The 17,500-nt window shown below is 41.9% G+C and overlaps 1 protein-coding gene across 1 annotated transcript in view; it reads left to right on the forward strand.

The window, feature by feature from the left end:
- si (sucrase-isomaltase) overlaps window positions 1-12,862 on the forward strand; it is a 103,013-nt gene extending 90,151 nt beyond the window's left edge. The window contains exons 41-48 of the mRNA XM_083773327.1: window positions 1,559-1,707; window positions 2,703-2,787; window positions 3,210-3,266; window positions 3,741-3,862; window positions 4,248-4,336; window positions 6,231-6,280; window positions 9,349-9,519; window positions 12,595-12,862. Coding sequence (XP_083629453.1) covers window positions 1,559-1,707; window positions 2,703-2,787; window positions 3,210-3,266; window positions 3,741-3,862; window positions 4,248-4,336; window positions 6,231-6,280; window positions 9,349-9,519; window positions 12,595-12,672 — 801 coding nt within the window. The 3' untranslated portion in view covers window positions 12,673-12,862. The remainder of the gene's footprint in view (window positions 1-1,558; window positions 1,708-2,702; window positions 2,788-3,209; window positions 3,267-3,740; window positions 3,863-4,247; window positions 4,337-6,230; window positions 6,281-9,348; window positions 9,520-12,594) is intronic.
- The last annotated feature ends 4,638 nt before the right edge of the window (window positions 12,863-17,500 follow it).

Genomic DNA, 17,500 nt, shown 5'->3' on the forward strand with positions numbered 1-17,500 from the left:
CAAAACCTTCAAAATAAAAACTAATGAAAAGTATAATAACCTTGGTATGATCTTAATGCAGTCTATGTACAGTAGCAACACAGGTGTATTGTACTACTATTCTCTACTTGTGCTCAAGTAGGCCTGTTGTTTTTAAACGTGCTCTATCAATAAAGTGGATTGAATTGGAATGTAAGCTGTATAGTAATGCAATAAGCCACAAGAGGTCTCAGGTAAGCCGTTTTAGAAGCCTAGTTATACCATCATGACAACCAAACTATAATATTAAATTGATGCTCTAATTTGATTTACTGATGATCTAAAATGAAAGTTAAATGGATTACAGAATTATGCATATTAGGTGTGGGCTATCTTATCGGAGGTGGGCAGGACTGTTGATGTTATAATGAGATGTATTGTTGAAATGTCAAGCAATGAGTGTATGGTTTATTACTTGTGCAAGCAGAGCGCGCAAGTAATAATTTCGCCCGGTCTTCGTTCATCGCGACAGCCACCCGCCATTTTATGCGTATGCCAATAAAACAGCAAATCTGTGCCTGGTTTGCTGGGACCAGATCACGTCATCCTACGTCATCATTTAGAGCTAGTCATACGTATCCTATATACATAATCAGTAAAATAAAATAGCAAATTGTGCCTGATCTGCTGGGACCAGAGTACGTGGTGTGTATATGTATGACTAGCTCTCAATGATGACGTAAGACATATGGTCATTTATGTGATCTGGTCCCAGCAAACCAGGCACAGATTTGCTGTTTTATTGGCATACGCATAAAATGGCGGGTGGCTGTCGCGGTTTTTGGCGCAAAGTAACCACAATATACCGCTAATCAACTTACAACTACATACTCTATATAGTATATGTATATGTATACGTATGTCTTACGTCATCATTTAGAGCTAGTCATACGTATACTATATACCGGTACATAATCAGTAAAATAAAATAGCAAATTGTGCCTGATCTTCATAATATGCATATATGCATAAAGTAGGTAGGTAGCAAATAGTTACACCTAATAATTATACATTTCAAACGTTCCTTCACAGATATACTGAGATTTGACAGTTTACAGCGGTCAAAAGTACTTGCGCGCTCTGCTTGCGCACTAGTTGGCCATTTATGGCCTACTAGTGTGCAACAAGCAAGTATGCACTCGACAGAGTGCAGTTCTAGTTCTGTTTATTATGTTACATTTACAGCTCACCATTCTGTTTACACCCACCACTGTCAGGGTCTAGTGAGTATAGGCAGTAAGCCACCGGTTTTCAAGGTCACATGAGCTCTGTGGAAAGAACAGTCCCCAGAGGTTAACATAGGCAATAATTGTTGTGCTCATTCACACAGCTTGAGCTTGTCTTGTGGCAGAACAAATTATCAGGGGAAATGTTCTGCCTATTGTGTCATTTTTGTAGGGAATTATGTTTTTGTGCGAGTGCATGTAATACGGATAATACGGAGGGGGGATAACAACCACATGGGAAAATGTTTTGGGCTTGTTTTCCTCCATTGTTTTGATAGACATACTGTTGTTTTTGTTGTTTGTTTGAGTAACAGAGGCAAGATCCTGTTTCGTGGAATTCAACCTTTGCTGAGGCGTCCCGTGATGTTCTGAACATCCGTTACACACTCCTTCCTTACCTCTACACACTGATGTTTGAGGCTCATGTCCATGGGAGCACTGTCGTCAGACCGCTGCTGCATGAGTGAGTGACCGCACACAGAAACGCTCACACACCTACATCCACAGTGCACACATATCGTTGCTGTCGGGGGGCTTAACCTCTTATCCATGGTAAAAATGTTCTGTATTTTTGTGTGTTTTTTTTGTTTTCCTATAATTGATCTTAGTACAGCATCACACTAAAGCATCTAAAGTAGTTGATCTGCAAGCTCGAAACGTGTCGCAAATAAACACGTTTTGAGCTTGTGCTGCTTTAGCTATTTTTGAATTTGAATCTTGAAAAGTAACAGTTTTTGAACATGTGAGGTTTCCATCCGACAGAGACAATATGATCTTTAGACTTTGTTCTATTTATACTGCACATCAGGCTTATGATTAGAGAAATTATGCGCGCACAGCGACTTTATCTCTTTTTTTATTCTTAATGTAAGGCTCAAGCCTTACATCACTTAATCAAATTATTCATTATCTAGGGGAATATTTCACTCGTATGGTAAGATCCTACAATATTTTCTTGTAATTAGTATGCAGCGAAAATCGCCCTGTGGTCTATACCCAGCTCAAAACACTTAATGCAGAGCCTGTACTTAACTGTTCCAGCACGTTTCAACGACAGTATCAACATATTACATTTCAAAGGACATTTCAAAGTTGTTAGAATGTATTTGCCACACATGTTTTATAACATTTATCATCTGCATAGGCAGGAATCCACATGCCTTAGTCACTAAATTGTTGATTGTAGGAAGAAATTAACACTTTACATGTTTAAACCTTGATAAATATGGGCACATTGCCCACAGAGTAATACAATCTTCGATACGGGATTTAAGGATGTTGGGCACATGCATGCCTGTCAGGGTTATTTGGCCGCAGCATCCCTTAAAATGTTTCCATTACACCCCATTTAAATTCTGAGCACATGGCTGTGGGTCGAAACAATGATCAGTTCCAGGATGGAGGATGAGTGGATATAATGAAGATGTGTGGTGTGTAAGTTTGTTTTCTTGGCCTCAGGTTTGTGAATGACAGAACTACATGGGACATCCACAAACAGTTCCTCTGGGGACCTGCTCTGCTCATCACCCCTGCTCTGGACCAGGTATACACTCATATCTACACACTACAAACATACATGCATGCACACACGCAAAGACACAAGTTTTAGACATCACAGTGTAGAGACACTGGTTGTGATGTGTCCATCTGTACTATGGCAGGGGTTCCAAAATATTCCATCCCAAGAATCCCAGATATTGCCATAGCCTCTGACAGAACAATTAAAATAGCTGATCTACAAGCTCACAGCGTGTTGCAGGACGTCACATTGTAAGCTTGTGGGCTATATTCAATATTTTTGAAATTTTTAATTAAAAAAATAAAATAAATAGGGGAAAAAAAGAAAAGAAACTCTAATCTTGTGAATTGACCTCCCTGCTGTCTCCCACTTTGAAAAGCACTCCTCTAAGGCTCCATATATGTACTCTACACTCATTTTGTTCTCTGTGATGTTGCAATGGACAGGGAGTCACACAGGTGGAAGGCTATCTCCCTGATGCACGCTGGTACGACTACCACACGGTGAGTCAACCAAAGTTACAGTAATGATCAATATTTGTATACAGCCGTGGTACACACACAACACCTACCATTCAATGCATGACAGCATTCGAAGCCGCTGGACAGACGGATGTTGCAACTTTACTGTATATCTTAGGAACGTAACAATATTTTCTCCACATTTTCCACAAACATCCACTTAGATTCAATGATGAACTCATCAGAATGTGCTGGTCAAATGTCAAGGTCACTGTGACTGAAGAGAACAGCCTTTATTTACTTAGCCCTGATGAAGACCGCTCCAAGTCGAAACATGTCGGTGTTGTATTAAATACATGCGGTCCGCTCTATTAACTTCAAGTGGCTTCACTAAATTGTCAATAGTTATCTGACACAAAGTGTTATCTGACACAAAGCTCATTTACTGTGTGTAATATTGTCATATTGAACACTGTGTGTAATCGTGTCATTATGTACTGTGGTAATGGCTCTCAGGCCGAGGCTGTGGGTAAGCCCGGGTGGGTTACCATGCCAACACCTCTGGACCATATCAACCTTCATGTCAGAGGAGGATATATCCTGCCCTGGCAGAAACCAGAGACCAACACACAATACAGGTAAAAAAAACACGCACACGCGCGCACACACACACGCGCGCACACACACACACACACACACACACACACACACACACACACACACACACACACACACACACACACACACACACACACACACACAGTGTGTGTTAGGTGTGTGTGTGTTAGGTGCCTGCATCCCCCCAGGTGACAGTACACTATGGGATCAGGTACATCTCATACATAAAGAATGTCAAGGTGTCTGTCCTCAGGAAAAGGGATAAATATACCTCCACCATGTACTGTACTGCAATGCACACACATTCACTCATGGGGTATCGTCCTTCAGCAGTCTGCTATAACCCTGTCACCTTCCCCTACTCCCTTCCCTTCCCTCCCCTCCCTTTCTCTCTCTGCCGCTTAGTCGGAGGAATCCTTTAGGGTTGATCGTTGCCCTCAGTGACATTGCAACTGCCCAGGGTTCAGTCTTCTGGGATGACGGAGAGGGAATTGGTATGTATTAGGCAACACACATGCACACACGCACGCACACATGCACGCAATTAAAGTTCAACTCCATGTTCTGTATTATAATGTTACAACAGACATAGACCGATATTTTATGGATTTCCATTGAGGTTTATGCAACAATATGATTTGGGGCGCTCACATAATCCTATTTCAGTTGTAGGTTTGCAGTAGCTGAGATGTCTCATGTCGCAATAATGACAAACGTCGGGTGGAAACCTTGTATCTCCAAAATTGCATTGTGAGCTTGTGAGCTTGTTAATTGGGTAAATAATAATATTTATAAAACACAGACTTAACCACTTTCAAATTTTTTACTATACTTTTGCATGATACAGTCATACCAAGTCAAAGTTTGTTCCCCACAGCTATAGTGTTCAGTTCATTGGTTTTTGTTGGGCTATGTCAGATAAGACGCATACAGTAGGCTATATACTGTATAAACATCTTGTCCTGGCTCTGAACTTAACATGGGCATGAGGTAGTATCTGGAATTGACTGCACATAAATGTACTCATTGATTTTATCACTGAGACACATTGAGCTACAGTACTGTGCAGTCTTTCGCACACCCACCCACACACCCACACACACACACGCAGAAATGTATGGTACAGACAGACAGAGATATAGACAGACTATATAATATATAGTGCCCATGCACTGCACTCGCCTCCTCTGTTTGTCTATATTATAGACAAACAGAGGAGGCGAGTGCATGGGCTCTTTGTTTTCTTACTCATGGTTACTTATGGATGGAACTGTGGCTTGAAATGACCTGCAGCCATGGATGTGTATTATAAGGTCAGGGAGGCCGGCAGTGGAAAACGGCACCAATGAATGCTATTCTGAGCATGTGCTGGACTTAATTTGGACTTGACGGAAGTGATGGTGAAAGCAAGAGTATCTGGCGGTTTATCTCATCTCTGAAATGAAGAGTGGATTTTGTGGAAAAGCTTTAAGTGCAATTCTTGAATTATTGTAGTGGGAAAGAGGTTCAAATATATGCTCAAGTATGAATCAAAGTGGAATAGGAATATAGGATGAGTGAGTCCAAGTTGTCCAGTCCTGCAATACTTGAGATTGAAGATGAGGTTGTCGGGGCTTTGAAGATATCCCTGATGATTTGTAAAAGGGATATTTCACTTTCAAAAAAACTTTTGGTCATTTTATCGTCTACTCCCAGGCGGTTTTTAAGTTACTTGCTTCAGTAATTAGATATTTGATATTCATTTTAGCTGCCCCGCCCCCTTTGTGTACAAACCCATTATAACTTAAAAATCTATTTGAACCATGTCCAAACCTAATCTCACAGAAAGCCATGGTTTAGTTTGAACCTGTCACGGGTTAGTTTTAACCTGCAATGCATGTCAGGAGCCACAGTTTAGTTTTAACCTGCCAAGGGTTAGTTTTAACCTGCCGCTCATGTCAGGAGCCACGGGTGAGTTTTAACCCGCAGCACGTGTTAGTTGTAACCGGCAGCGCATGTCGGGAGCGGCGGTGTTGTCGAACTAAAGCCTTTCGGACTGTTAGTATGTCTAACAAAAGTATGCACCCCCTGATCCAGCAAAGAACTTCACTGAGCTCTATTACCAATGCTTTTGTTTAATGAGTGCTTGTGTGTGGTTTTTTTCTTGTTTTGTTCTTACGATGTACCAATTTCTCTTTTAGTCTATCTTGATTCATTGTCAGAACAAACAAACTAACTAACAAACAAGTTAAACAATACTGGATTTTACTGTGCAGTCCTTCACTCACCCAGTCTCTCCTCACTCATTACTTATTCTAATTATCACCTCCCACTCCTACTTATTCCGTCAATATCTCATTTTATTTCTCGTCCCTCTATATTGCTAACCAACACTTCTCTTTTCCTCAGACACATATGAGAATGGAGCATATCTCTTGACCTCCTTCACAGCAGCATCGGTGAGTTCAAAGGCCAGCACCTTGAGTCTCTCCTCATGCATTCAAATCAAACGAATGAATGAGGAATTGTTGAAAAGGATATTAAAACCACAACCCTGAATTGAACAGGTTCCAGCCATCTAGTAAATATGAAGTATTTTACAAATGATTGTGTGTCACAGTTCACATAATATAACACTTCAAGTGTTGATCCGATTTTTTGCCCGGCATTGTTTCAATTGCAGTTATTGCGACTGCAGTTCGCAATTAGGCATTTCCCGTCAGTCGTTTGGTTGGTTGGTCACTTCCATATATACAGTAGAGCTGTTTTGACATTTCATATGTTGATCCTTCCCCATCCATCCTTCCTCTTCAATGTCTCCCTTTTATACCTGTCCATTTAAACTTTAGATGGGCCTTCCCCAAAGTTATTAGGCCCCTGATTGGTTTAAATGGTCACATGACTCATTTAAACATCATTTAAACATCTCACTTGCCAACACACAAGAGAGATTGAATGGACTGAAACCAGCGCTTCCCTAAACAACAGGTTTGGAGATCTGTTGGGAATTGATTACATGAAACAGTCCCCCGTGTGCCCAGTCCCAATGTTTGTAAAGAAATAATTGGTCTATTGGCATGATGAATCAAGAATCAAGTTTGTCAGAATCAATGCATGCATGGCGAAGTAAGATATGAGCATTATGTGCATTAATTTCACCCTCCTATGTACAATGTGCAAGATGATGGAAGTGAGTCTAATATGGGTTGCTTCCAGACAGAAGCCAGCAGTGTTCACCAAGACACCGTTTGATCTCACCTTGGGACAGAAAGTCTCTCACACACACACACACACACACACAGCGCACGCTTACATGCACATACGCATGCATACACACACACACGCACACACACGCGTGCATGTACACACACAGCACACTTCAATGCGCACACACATGTATTCAGCAACCAAAGCCAAACATCTGTGGCTGTCCTCTGCCTACCATCAGGCTCATTCCAAAGCAATTTCACACAGAGATAAAACAGACCCACCGCCTGACGGCAAGAGAGAGTCAGAGAGAAAGGAGTGTGTGTGTGTGTGTGTGTGTGTGTGTGTGTGTGTGTGTGTGTGTGTGTGTGTGTGTGTGTGTGTGTGTGTGTGTGTGTGTGTGTGTGTGTGTGTGTGTGTGTGTGTGTGTGTGTGACTGTGTGACTGTGTGTGTGCCCGCGAGCGCACGCACAGGTCTGGAACAAGCAAATGTGAGAAGATGAGGATAATTTGGCCAATGATGCCAATGCTGCCTTGCAGACTAGCAGAGTCTATGCCATTTTGGAGAGCTGAGTGGATGTGTCTGTCTGTGTGTCTTTTGTCTTGTGTGTGTGTGTGCGTGTGTGTGTATTATTATACTTGTGTGGGCCAAATGTCCCCACAAGTACAGTATAATCTAACACATATACATTATGGGGACTATTTCCCTGAGAGAAATATCACAACAAGCTTGTATTTTCTGTTGCATGATACCTGCATGCAACTACGATAGAACAAGGCCTAAATAGGTACAATTTAAAATGTCATTGAAGTATAATGCAAAAGTAGACTGAAGGCACTATTAAGCTCTATTCAGTATATGAAGACAAGTTTCCTGACTATAAAATGAATGATTGAGAACAAGACAGTCAAACATGAATTGTAATTCAATTAAATTAATCTACTTGGCAGTGGGTAGTGGCCTAGTGGGTACTTCATGTCTCTACTGAAACACATTGTCAGTATAATGAATGTCTTGATTTTGACCTAACCTCATTTTGTCCTTCCTCACATTTCTTTATCTTCACTTTTGAATATATCCTGCTCTCACAAAAAACAGCAATGTAATGAAATTGAATAATTATGATTCTAAAAGTAAAAATAATTGTATATATTTTTTGGAACTGATAGCTCTAAGGATAGCACTATCAGTAAATATGTTAACTTATTTGATCCAAAAACCATATCTCAATAGATTTACATTTCTAAAATGTAAATCTTAATCCCAAACATTGCAGTGGAATTTGCTGTCTACCATATCATGAGACCAGAATATCCACTTAATACAAATAATGTATCTAAATCTATATTGAGCAGATTACCATTAAACTTTCTGAGTACACATTCATTTCAATTTAGGAATTTAGCAGATGCCCTGCCCCTTATCCAGAGCAAGCAGGATGAGCCCTATCAATTGTTTTGACCACATTGCTTTTACACAAGCACCACCCTTCGGGCCAATTTCCAGGAGCAGCCAGAGGTGTATTATCCATAGAGGCAAGGGAGGCCGCTGCCTCTATGGATAATACCTTAGAAAAACACGGGCTGCTCAAGATTCAAGATTGCTTTATTTGTCATTTTTTACAACTGTAACAGCAGAAAAAACGAGATTGCGATGTGCTGAGTGCACGGGCCGCAGCAACATGGGTCGCGCCGCCACAAACTTCTCTTTACATCATAGAAAAAAAGAAAAAGAGTGCTTTCTTTCCACTGTCTTCCATCATTTTTCCAGATTATGGCGAGAGAAGGTTTTTTACTCAACTTCTACTCTGTCGAATTTCGCCTTGCATCGCCCTTGCATCGCAGCCTGCTCAGATGTGCAGCCAATCACCACCGTTCAGTAAAGCGACCCTCGTCCATCGGGATGGACATTTCTTCCTATGTCTTTATGGGGTGGGGGTCTGGGCCATCACCTTTACTTACCTGGCAGGTTTAACTTTTTGGTGCAACAGTTAAAGAACAGGAGATTGCTTCATTTTTGACCCACCATGCTATCAAAGAATGCAAGGGAACTCAATTTGACACACTACTCAAGGTTTTTGACGTGTGGACAGCTGACATTTTCGCCAGTGTCCATTACTTCTTAAGAGCACTAATTACCCTTCCAATGATGACATGTAGTGTTGCAAGCCTGTTTTCTATATGACTATATGAGTCACTAATTTGTGCGGGATGTCATGTTCGCCTTCATACTGTTTATTTTGTATTTGTTGTTTGTTTTTAATTCATACATTGATTATCCTTGCATATTCTCTTTATGAACGTCTTTCCTCTCTTCCAGAACAACTTGACCAATCATGTGGAGTTCAACGGCCTGGCTGAAGCAGACCGCTTGCTCCTTGGTATTGTGAAGGTGTGGGGGGCAGGCACTGTGGAGATCAAGGAGGTGGTCCTGACTGACAAGGATGGCGCACCGCACACGCCGACCTACAGTCACAACCTTGTTACTCAGGTCAGATGGGGTACATTTTGGCTGGGTACATATAGTTGCTACATGTATTATTAGACATTTTTGACATCACTACGGGCACATCGAAACATTGTGATTGATGATGGCATTGTCCTATAGTGGATCCATTCACTTTGCAATTTGTGGATCTGCTCTAGAGCTGATTTTGGGGGGGGGGGGGGTTTGCAAATTAAATTAGCAAATTACCAAATACAGTATAGGCGGGGTCTAGACTGGATCTGAGCATTGACCAGTGATAGAAACCATACATTTCCGTGGAAAGCCTTGTGGTGGGAGGTTAATTATTTTAACAAATACATAATCTAATGCCCCTTTTACCACTCCTAGTCAATGGGAAAGTCATTCGAGCTCAGCTCTACTGAGCTTTACTTTTTCCACTGCAGATATGATCCCCTCGATGTGGATAAGAGCATTACAGACTGTTGTCCCAATTTCCACAACAGTCACGTACCCCTAGCTGTATTGTTATCGCCCGTCCAGTTCATTGAATATTTCCATGTCAATCAAATGTCAACAATACCCAGGTTCAACCCACTTCCCCTTGCTGTGCCTTTGGTTCAGTTCACTGCTGTCTAACCATCATGCCATCATGCAGCGGTCACCTTGTTGTTCTGTAATGAATATGAGTTACGGCTTAGAAGACCGGAGACAGCAAGTGAAAAGGTGGTCATCTAAAACCTCTCCATCATTCAGCCTTGATGTTTAAGTCGGGGGGAAAAAGAGGGCAGAATGAATCTAATGGACAGAACGTGACTATCTTTACTTCACTTCATCTGTCTCATCAAAACTTACAGGTGTAAAAAAGTGAGTGAATTTAATTTATTTTCTACAAGCTACCCACAATTTAAATAATAAGGATAGAGTACAGTTTCTTTTGCAAATAGAATACATCACGAAAAGCAGCCTGATGGCTTGGATGTTGAAACGGTCCCTTAGTGTGTTTGTCAGGCATTTTATACCGTGTTATTACCTGCCTGATGGTAGCAGCGTGAACTGCTTGCGGCTGGAGCGGTAAGTGTCTTTGATGAGCCACTTAACACTATGTTCTGGAGGGGCCATCCGCAACACTCCCTTCTGCTTCCTGTAGTCAACAATCAGCTCCTTTGTCGTCAGACCTCATCCCATTTGGCTGGGGACCCCCAGCCAAATGGGCTAATGCTTTGGCCATGTCTTACGATTTGGCCTTACAACCCACATATCAGTGATATCTGGCTTTACAAATCAGATATCGTTGTGTGTAGCCACGCAGTCGTGTGTGTTCCGGGAATCCCCGTGTTGAGGGTCTGTGGATCTCATATGACGCTGACCATTCTCACAGTCTCACCTACTGGCCTGACAGGAAGTCCAGTATCCTGCCAAGAGTAGAACACACAAATAATTGTTTTGAATATATGCACATTGCCTCGGGTGGCATGGCAGACAACAAGTCTCTCACAACATCTGAAAACATTAAGGGAGGTGATGGTGAACAGGTTTCCCGGCATGCAGACATGTAACCTTGGACTGTTTGGGGACAGGCACAATGGTGGACATCTTGAAGCCTGCGGGAAGAAAGGAGAAAGAGTGTTTGACGACATCAGCAAACACTCCCACCAGCTGGTCTGCAGGCTCTCGCATGCTCTGAGGAGACGGCCCGTGATGATGCCAGGGCCTGTAGCGTTACGGATGTTCACTGATTCAAGGCTCTGTGCACGTCAGCCTCCCAAATGTTTAGTGGGCTGGTTGGGGCTGTTTACCTTGAGCCGAGCAAAAAAAGGTGTTCACTTCACTGGGGAGGGAAGTAGAGGGGCTCCCCATGCAGCTCATAGACTTATTAACATACATTATCCTAAACACTATACATGCTACCAGGGCTCCATACATGTATATTCACAGCCTGAGCAGGAAGAAAGGGATGTTATTTTATTTTCATAATGTATTTGTTGAGGGAAGGGTACTGAAAGGGATTGAAACACTTTGCTAGAAGGAGAGCTCAGGGGGAGGAGGAGGTAGGTGGTAGGTAGTTTGAAAGCCATGACATTTGTTCCCTCTCTCCCCATCGGGACAATGATGAAACACCCTTGTCCCAGCTGTGTACTGTACTCACCGCACTTATCAGTGGCGTGAAAAGTGATAGCTGCACCGACTCCATAAATAATCACTGGAGAGGATGGCCAGAAGACATAGATTTATACCTCTCAGCCAGAGGACAGACAGAGAGATGTGGGGGGGAGGCGGACGGGTGGGGGAGACGGAGGGGTGGAGGAAGGAAGTCACAATGACGTGTGTGTGTGTGTGTGTGTGTGTGTGTGTGTGTGTGTGTGTGTGTGTGTGTGTGTGTGTGTGTGTGTGTGTGTGTGTGTGTGTGTGTGTGTGTGTGTGTGTGTGTGTGTGTGTGTGTGTGTGTGCGTGCGTGCGTGCGTGCGTGCGTGCGTGCGTGACACACAGAGAGAGAGAGAGAGAGAGAGAGAGAGCTGACAGACGAAATGGAGAATTAAAATAGACTAAATAGCAGACTGAAGGAAGGAGGAATACGTGAAAAAAGTGCATTGAAATAAGGATGGGAAGGAAGTGATGGAGAAGTGAGGAGGGAGAGATAGAGCATGTGGAATTGAATAAGCCACTTGCCATTGCAAGAGGATCCATTCATCTCCTTTACCATTCCTCTCCTTCACCATTTTCTGAACGGGGAAGAAGCTGATCTGCACAGTTAGGGCCATGATGAGCCCTATATACTTTGTTGTAGGATATATAGCAAAGATCACACCTGTATGAAGTGAGGGGCGCTCTTATCATCACACGTCATCATACATCGATCTCATTCGATCAATTTGCGTCTTCACGTTTGTCTTCAATGTTTGTGTTTACACATGTTTGTGTTTACACAAACCCTCAAACTGTCTATGGGAATTCACTTTTGTCTTCAATGTCTGTGTTTACACAAACCCTCAAAGCTGGACATAGGAGGGGCTAGCAAGCCTAAAAAATAACAGATCTATACAAGCTATACAATGTATAATTATCAAATAAAATAATAAATAAATTATTTATTTTGTGTCCTCCTCTCTGTCTCTCTAGGAGCTGATTGTGAATGCTACATTGCTGTCTATCCCTGTACACGAGTCCTTCAGCATGACATGGAAGACTGGCATCTAAACACAAACAGCAACAACAAACACTGAAAAATGTATCTGTAGAATATTGACTTAATAATGACAATGTATTGCCTTTTGAATATTGATTCAATATTAATATGTATAATTATACCAACATGTCTGACCTTTCAGTGTTGAGAAAGTTTACAATGTGTTATTGATCATTTATAGCGAATACAAATTCAGTCACATTAAACACTGAAGAGTGCCTACTTGGGTTTGTTTGTTTTATGTTTGATACTATGTCCCTTTTTCTTTTTACCAAAGACAACATTCCTACAACTTTGCTTCACCAGCCTTAGATTTATATCTATCAGCAACATGAGGTATGTGCTCTGCACAATAGCCTATAAACAAACATATAAATAGCTTTTGTTGGAGTAGCGTTACTTGCTTCAGCAGTAGTTTATGACACTATTGATGCGCACATCTGGGTGAACCTCTCTTCAACGTTCCCCAGGCATCATTTCTGAGAAAACAAACTTGGGATTCCAGGTTAGTTCAGCCAAGGCCCAAGAGTGGAAGGTAACTGCGTCAAAGCAAGCTACAACCAAACACGTAACCACTCACATACACTTATAATGAGAATCACTCAAGCAGGGGAGACGAAATAGTTACTAATAGTTAGTAACGATTTACTAGTTACTAATTTCTTCCACTGAATCCCAAATAAAATGTTCTACCTATTGAATGGCCACATCAGAAGGCAAACACCAGCTGTTGCAATCTGTTGGCAGCCACCACATCTAATGAACACTGGAACTATACACACAAACAAACATAAAAACAATTAAACAAATAAATAATATATGCACATTCAATAATTTGTAGTCCTTTAGTGGTTGTTGGGGTATTTGTGACTGTACTATTTTCACATAATGTTAAATGTATTCTCTGCATTCATCCATCTAATAGATAGGTGCTATTAACACTGCACCCAGGGAGTAACTATACCTCTCCACCCATTCAGATAAAAGGTTATAACTGTAACTGATTTTAAAGAGGTGAACAGAACACTGCCCCCCGTCCCAGTGATCTGTGGAGTTCCACAAGGAAGCATACTAGGGTCTTTACTGTTCCTAACATGTAAAAGACATGACATCAACTTGTGAGTTGTGACTGCAACTTGTTCCTGTTCGCGGATGACTCGGCACTGCTGGTCTCAGACAGGAACAAACTGCAGGTTGAAAAGGCCCTCAGCTCTGAACCTGGCTCACTGATAACAAACTATCTTTACACCTGGGAAAAACTGAATCTGTTCTCTTTGGATCAAATAGTAATCTCAGCAAGGCATGCAGACGGCTTCTCAGTTAACACTTGCATGACTTTAGTAAGGCCATGCTGACTTAAGGTCAAACAGACCTTTTTTCCTGCAATGTTATTGGCTACTGAGCTCCAGATGCTTTGACACCTCCCCCCGCTGGCTCACTCTTGAGCCTTCGGGCTGTATTTTGCGTGTCTTAAGTACCAGGTCTTATTCCCTAACTTGAGTAAACGAAAGACCTGGAGGCGTGATCAATGCTCTTTGGCCACTCAGAATAGCCAAATGGCATTGATCACGCCTCCAGGTCTTTAGTTTACTCAAGTTAGGGAATAAGACCTGGTACTTAAGACACGCAAAATACAGCCCCTTATCTTTTAAATATCGACTACTTGAACAATGGGCTTTCTGGAGGTGTGAAGTGCACTGCCGTGGCGGAGAAAGGCTGACAGGGCCAGCAGTCAGTTTGACCCGAAAACGTTTCAGAATAAATAAATAAAATAATATTTAGGAAAAGTCATGGAAGGGGAACTTTCTGAGAGCTTCATGGGCAAAGGTAATAAACTTCAAAATCTCAAAAATGGGTCAGAAAGACCTCACAGACACTCAAGTGTTAAAGTGGGTGACAATGGAGGGCGCTAAATCCACAGGTTTATGTACTTTTTATTTATTTTAGGTAGAAACAGACTGTATGAAATATGACTGACTGTCTTAAATCATAGAGACACCTCCCCGACAATGTCGCCAAGACAGTTTGGAGTGACGGCTGGACTTAGGCTGGAATGGCTTAGGGTTGATGACAGAGTACAGCATCTTGCAATGGGTTTGGTCTACAAGATTCGCTACACCACGATACCATATGTATGTCTAAATACAACAAAGTCCACACTCACAACACCACGTGCAACACAGTTTCAGCTCAAACAAGCGATTGAGTTAATTTTGGGGGAGAGGAGGGGAGAGAGAGAGTTAAGAACTAAACACTCAAATTACGCCTCTCTACCTGGGCTTCGTTACATCTCATTAGCCCCACCGTTATTCAGCCAAATATATTAATCATATAAATTTAGCCACAGGACCCAAAATTGATTTTGACTCTAATCGGCAGTCTGTAGGGAGGAACATACGGGGAGGGTTACTGTTGAAAGCGTGTATGTTGTGTGCGTGTGTCTGTATGTGTAGTTTGCACAATGTGTGTGTGTGTGTCTTCACAAAGTTTCTGCAGCATGATGATTCATCCCTGTCTTGAGGTTATATTATGTCGTTTATGAGGTAGAAAAGTATTTTGACATCCGCAGGCCAGCCATTGATCTGACTGCATTCTCTTTCCTAGATGCATGCTTCAGTCACTATATGCTCCATTTAAACACTTAAACCCTACGTAACATACTCATACATTACATTGACCGGGGGTCCCTCAGGGGCCTATTCTTGGCCCCCTCCTTTTTTCCAAGCACCAAATTTCTTTGCCGAAATTAGCAGATTTTTGCATCGCAGCGCAATGAGCCGTGTTATGATCTTATACGCATTATGTGATTATTATTTGCATTGCAGTAGGTACTGTATACTGTACAGCAGTGGTCCTCAACAGGCGGACCGCGGTCCACGACTGGACCACGGCACACCTCTCTGCGGACCCTGGAGAAAAGGCCTGGGCCGTGGCTCAGCGGTCCAGGCACCTTGGCTGGTAATCCAGTCTGGCAGTGTGCCGCGGGTTCGACTCCCGATCCCGACAGGAAATGGGGAGAGAGATGGGGGAGTTTCCTGTCAGCCTATACTGTCTATCCCTCCATAAAGAATATAAAATAAAGGCACAACAAAACATTAAAAAAAAACAGAATACACAGAATAAAGAGAAGAAAAAAAGTGGCAACCGCGAGTTGAATTCTCAGTTGTATTCGATCAATGCCGAGAAACGAAATTAACACTCTTAATGTGTGTATTATGGGCCGGCATGTCATGATGACAATGTTGCGCTGACTGGCTCACATTCACACATTCAGTTGAATGAAACAAAATTGGATTTTTGGTGAAAGTGAAAGAGCTATACAAACCCGGTTTGTATACCTTGGTAATTGGTTTGCGTGCGCATGAGACTGGACCATGATCTTGTTCAAAAAATATTTGTGGACCTTCAGCATTTCTAGTTGAGGACCCCTGCTGTACAGTATAAGGCATTATACAGTGTATTATTATCTATCTAGCTGGGCTAGATAGATAAAAGATTAAATGATGTCTAGACACGTATATGTGTGTCTGGTCTAGACAGTGTGTCCTTGCTTACGGTAAACTGAACTGAACTGAATAACTGAACTAAATTTGAAGGTTTTTCATCAATTAATACAGTCTTGCTGCACATTTTGCAATCTGTCTCACTCATGTCTTATCTGGAGTGGATCAATGTGCTTTTCATGAAGTTTCTGAAAGGGTTGACATCTTGACAGACTATACAAGCTTTTTGGGTAAGCTGCACTAACAATGTCTCTTTGTAATTGTACTGACTGACAGTATGGCACTGATGAAGAGAAGAAACAATTGTATGAAACAACTCAAAAGAAGGGCGGGATTCACTGACAGTATCAAAGAGTACTGATGCAATAGTGTGTGCATGCGCCCGTGCATGCGTGTGTGTGTGTGTGTGTGTGTGTTGCTTAATAGATTAAATTATGTCCCATGTGCATCATTCAAGTGAAAATTGATGTTCCCATATCTGTGTCTGTGTGTGCATTAATGTACATGTGTATACACACACGCACACGCACACATACTGTGACGGCCCCTGTACCTTTAAGGAATGTGTATGCTGTTCTGTGTCAGGCGTGCTTAACCCAATCCCTTTGCAGTGCTGGATTGGGAGGGCGGAGCTGGCAATCTGCAGAAGGGGAGACACCTGGCCAGTGTCCTCCCCAAACACTCCATTCCTCCACAGGCAGGCTACAGAGCAGCCACACCAGGGCAACTGTGTTTTTGGTTGCATTTTGTTAATTGGGCAGTGTTCCCTGACAGCTTTATTTGGGACATGAAAATGAATTATTTGATTACCTTTATTAATTAATTATTAAATAAAATACTTTTTGCTGCTTTAAACTCCGTCTGGTCTCCCCTCTTTGTTAAGGCCCATGAGCCAGCCTTAACAATATACACACATGATTTCCAACACAAATGTACATGCACATATAAGACAATGTATATGACAATGCAATGTAGGAAGTATCTGTGGTAATACTAATAGGCTACTAAAAGTTTTAGAAGTATACAGCTGCACTGAATTTTGTCTGGCTCAAGCTAGGTAATCACAATATAGTCTTGAGGTTGTGCTGTACTGAGAATAGCACTGGTGTAGCCTATCAATTTACCCTCTTGCTTATTCATTATGTTGTCGCTCAGCAAAAATCTTTGAAATTATAATTTTTTACTCGTACAAAACAAAACAGCCACATAAATATGTTTTACACATTTATCCCAGAGCTACATTTAAGAAAGCTTATCTAGTGTAAAAGCAATATTCTGTGTGGTCACATTTATCCAGACACAAAGCCTGGAACTGTTCTCAGGAGACAGAAATATT

The sequence above is a fragment of the Protomyctophum parallelum genome (genome assembly GCF_964188405.1).
Source record: "Protomyctophum parallelum genome assembly, chromosome: 9".
NCBI lineage: Eukaryota > Metazoa > Chordata > Actinopteri > Myctophiformes > Myctophidae > Protomyctophum > Protomyctophum parallelum.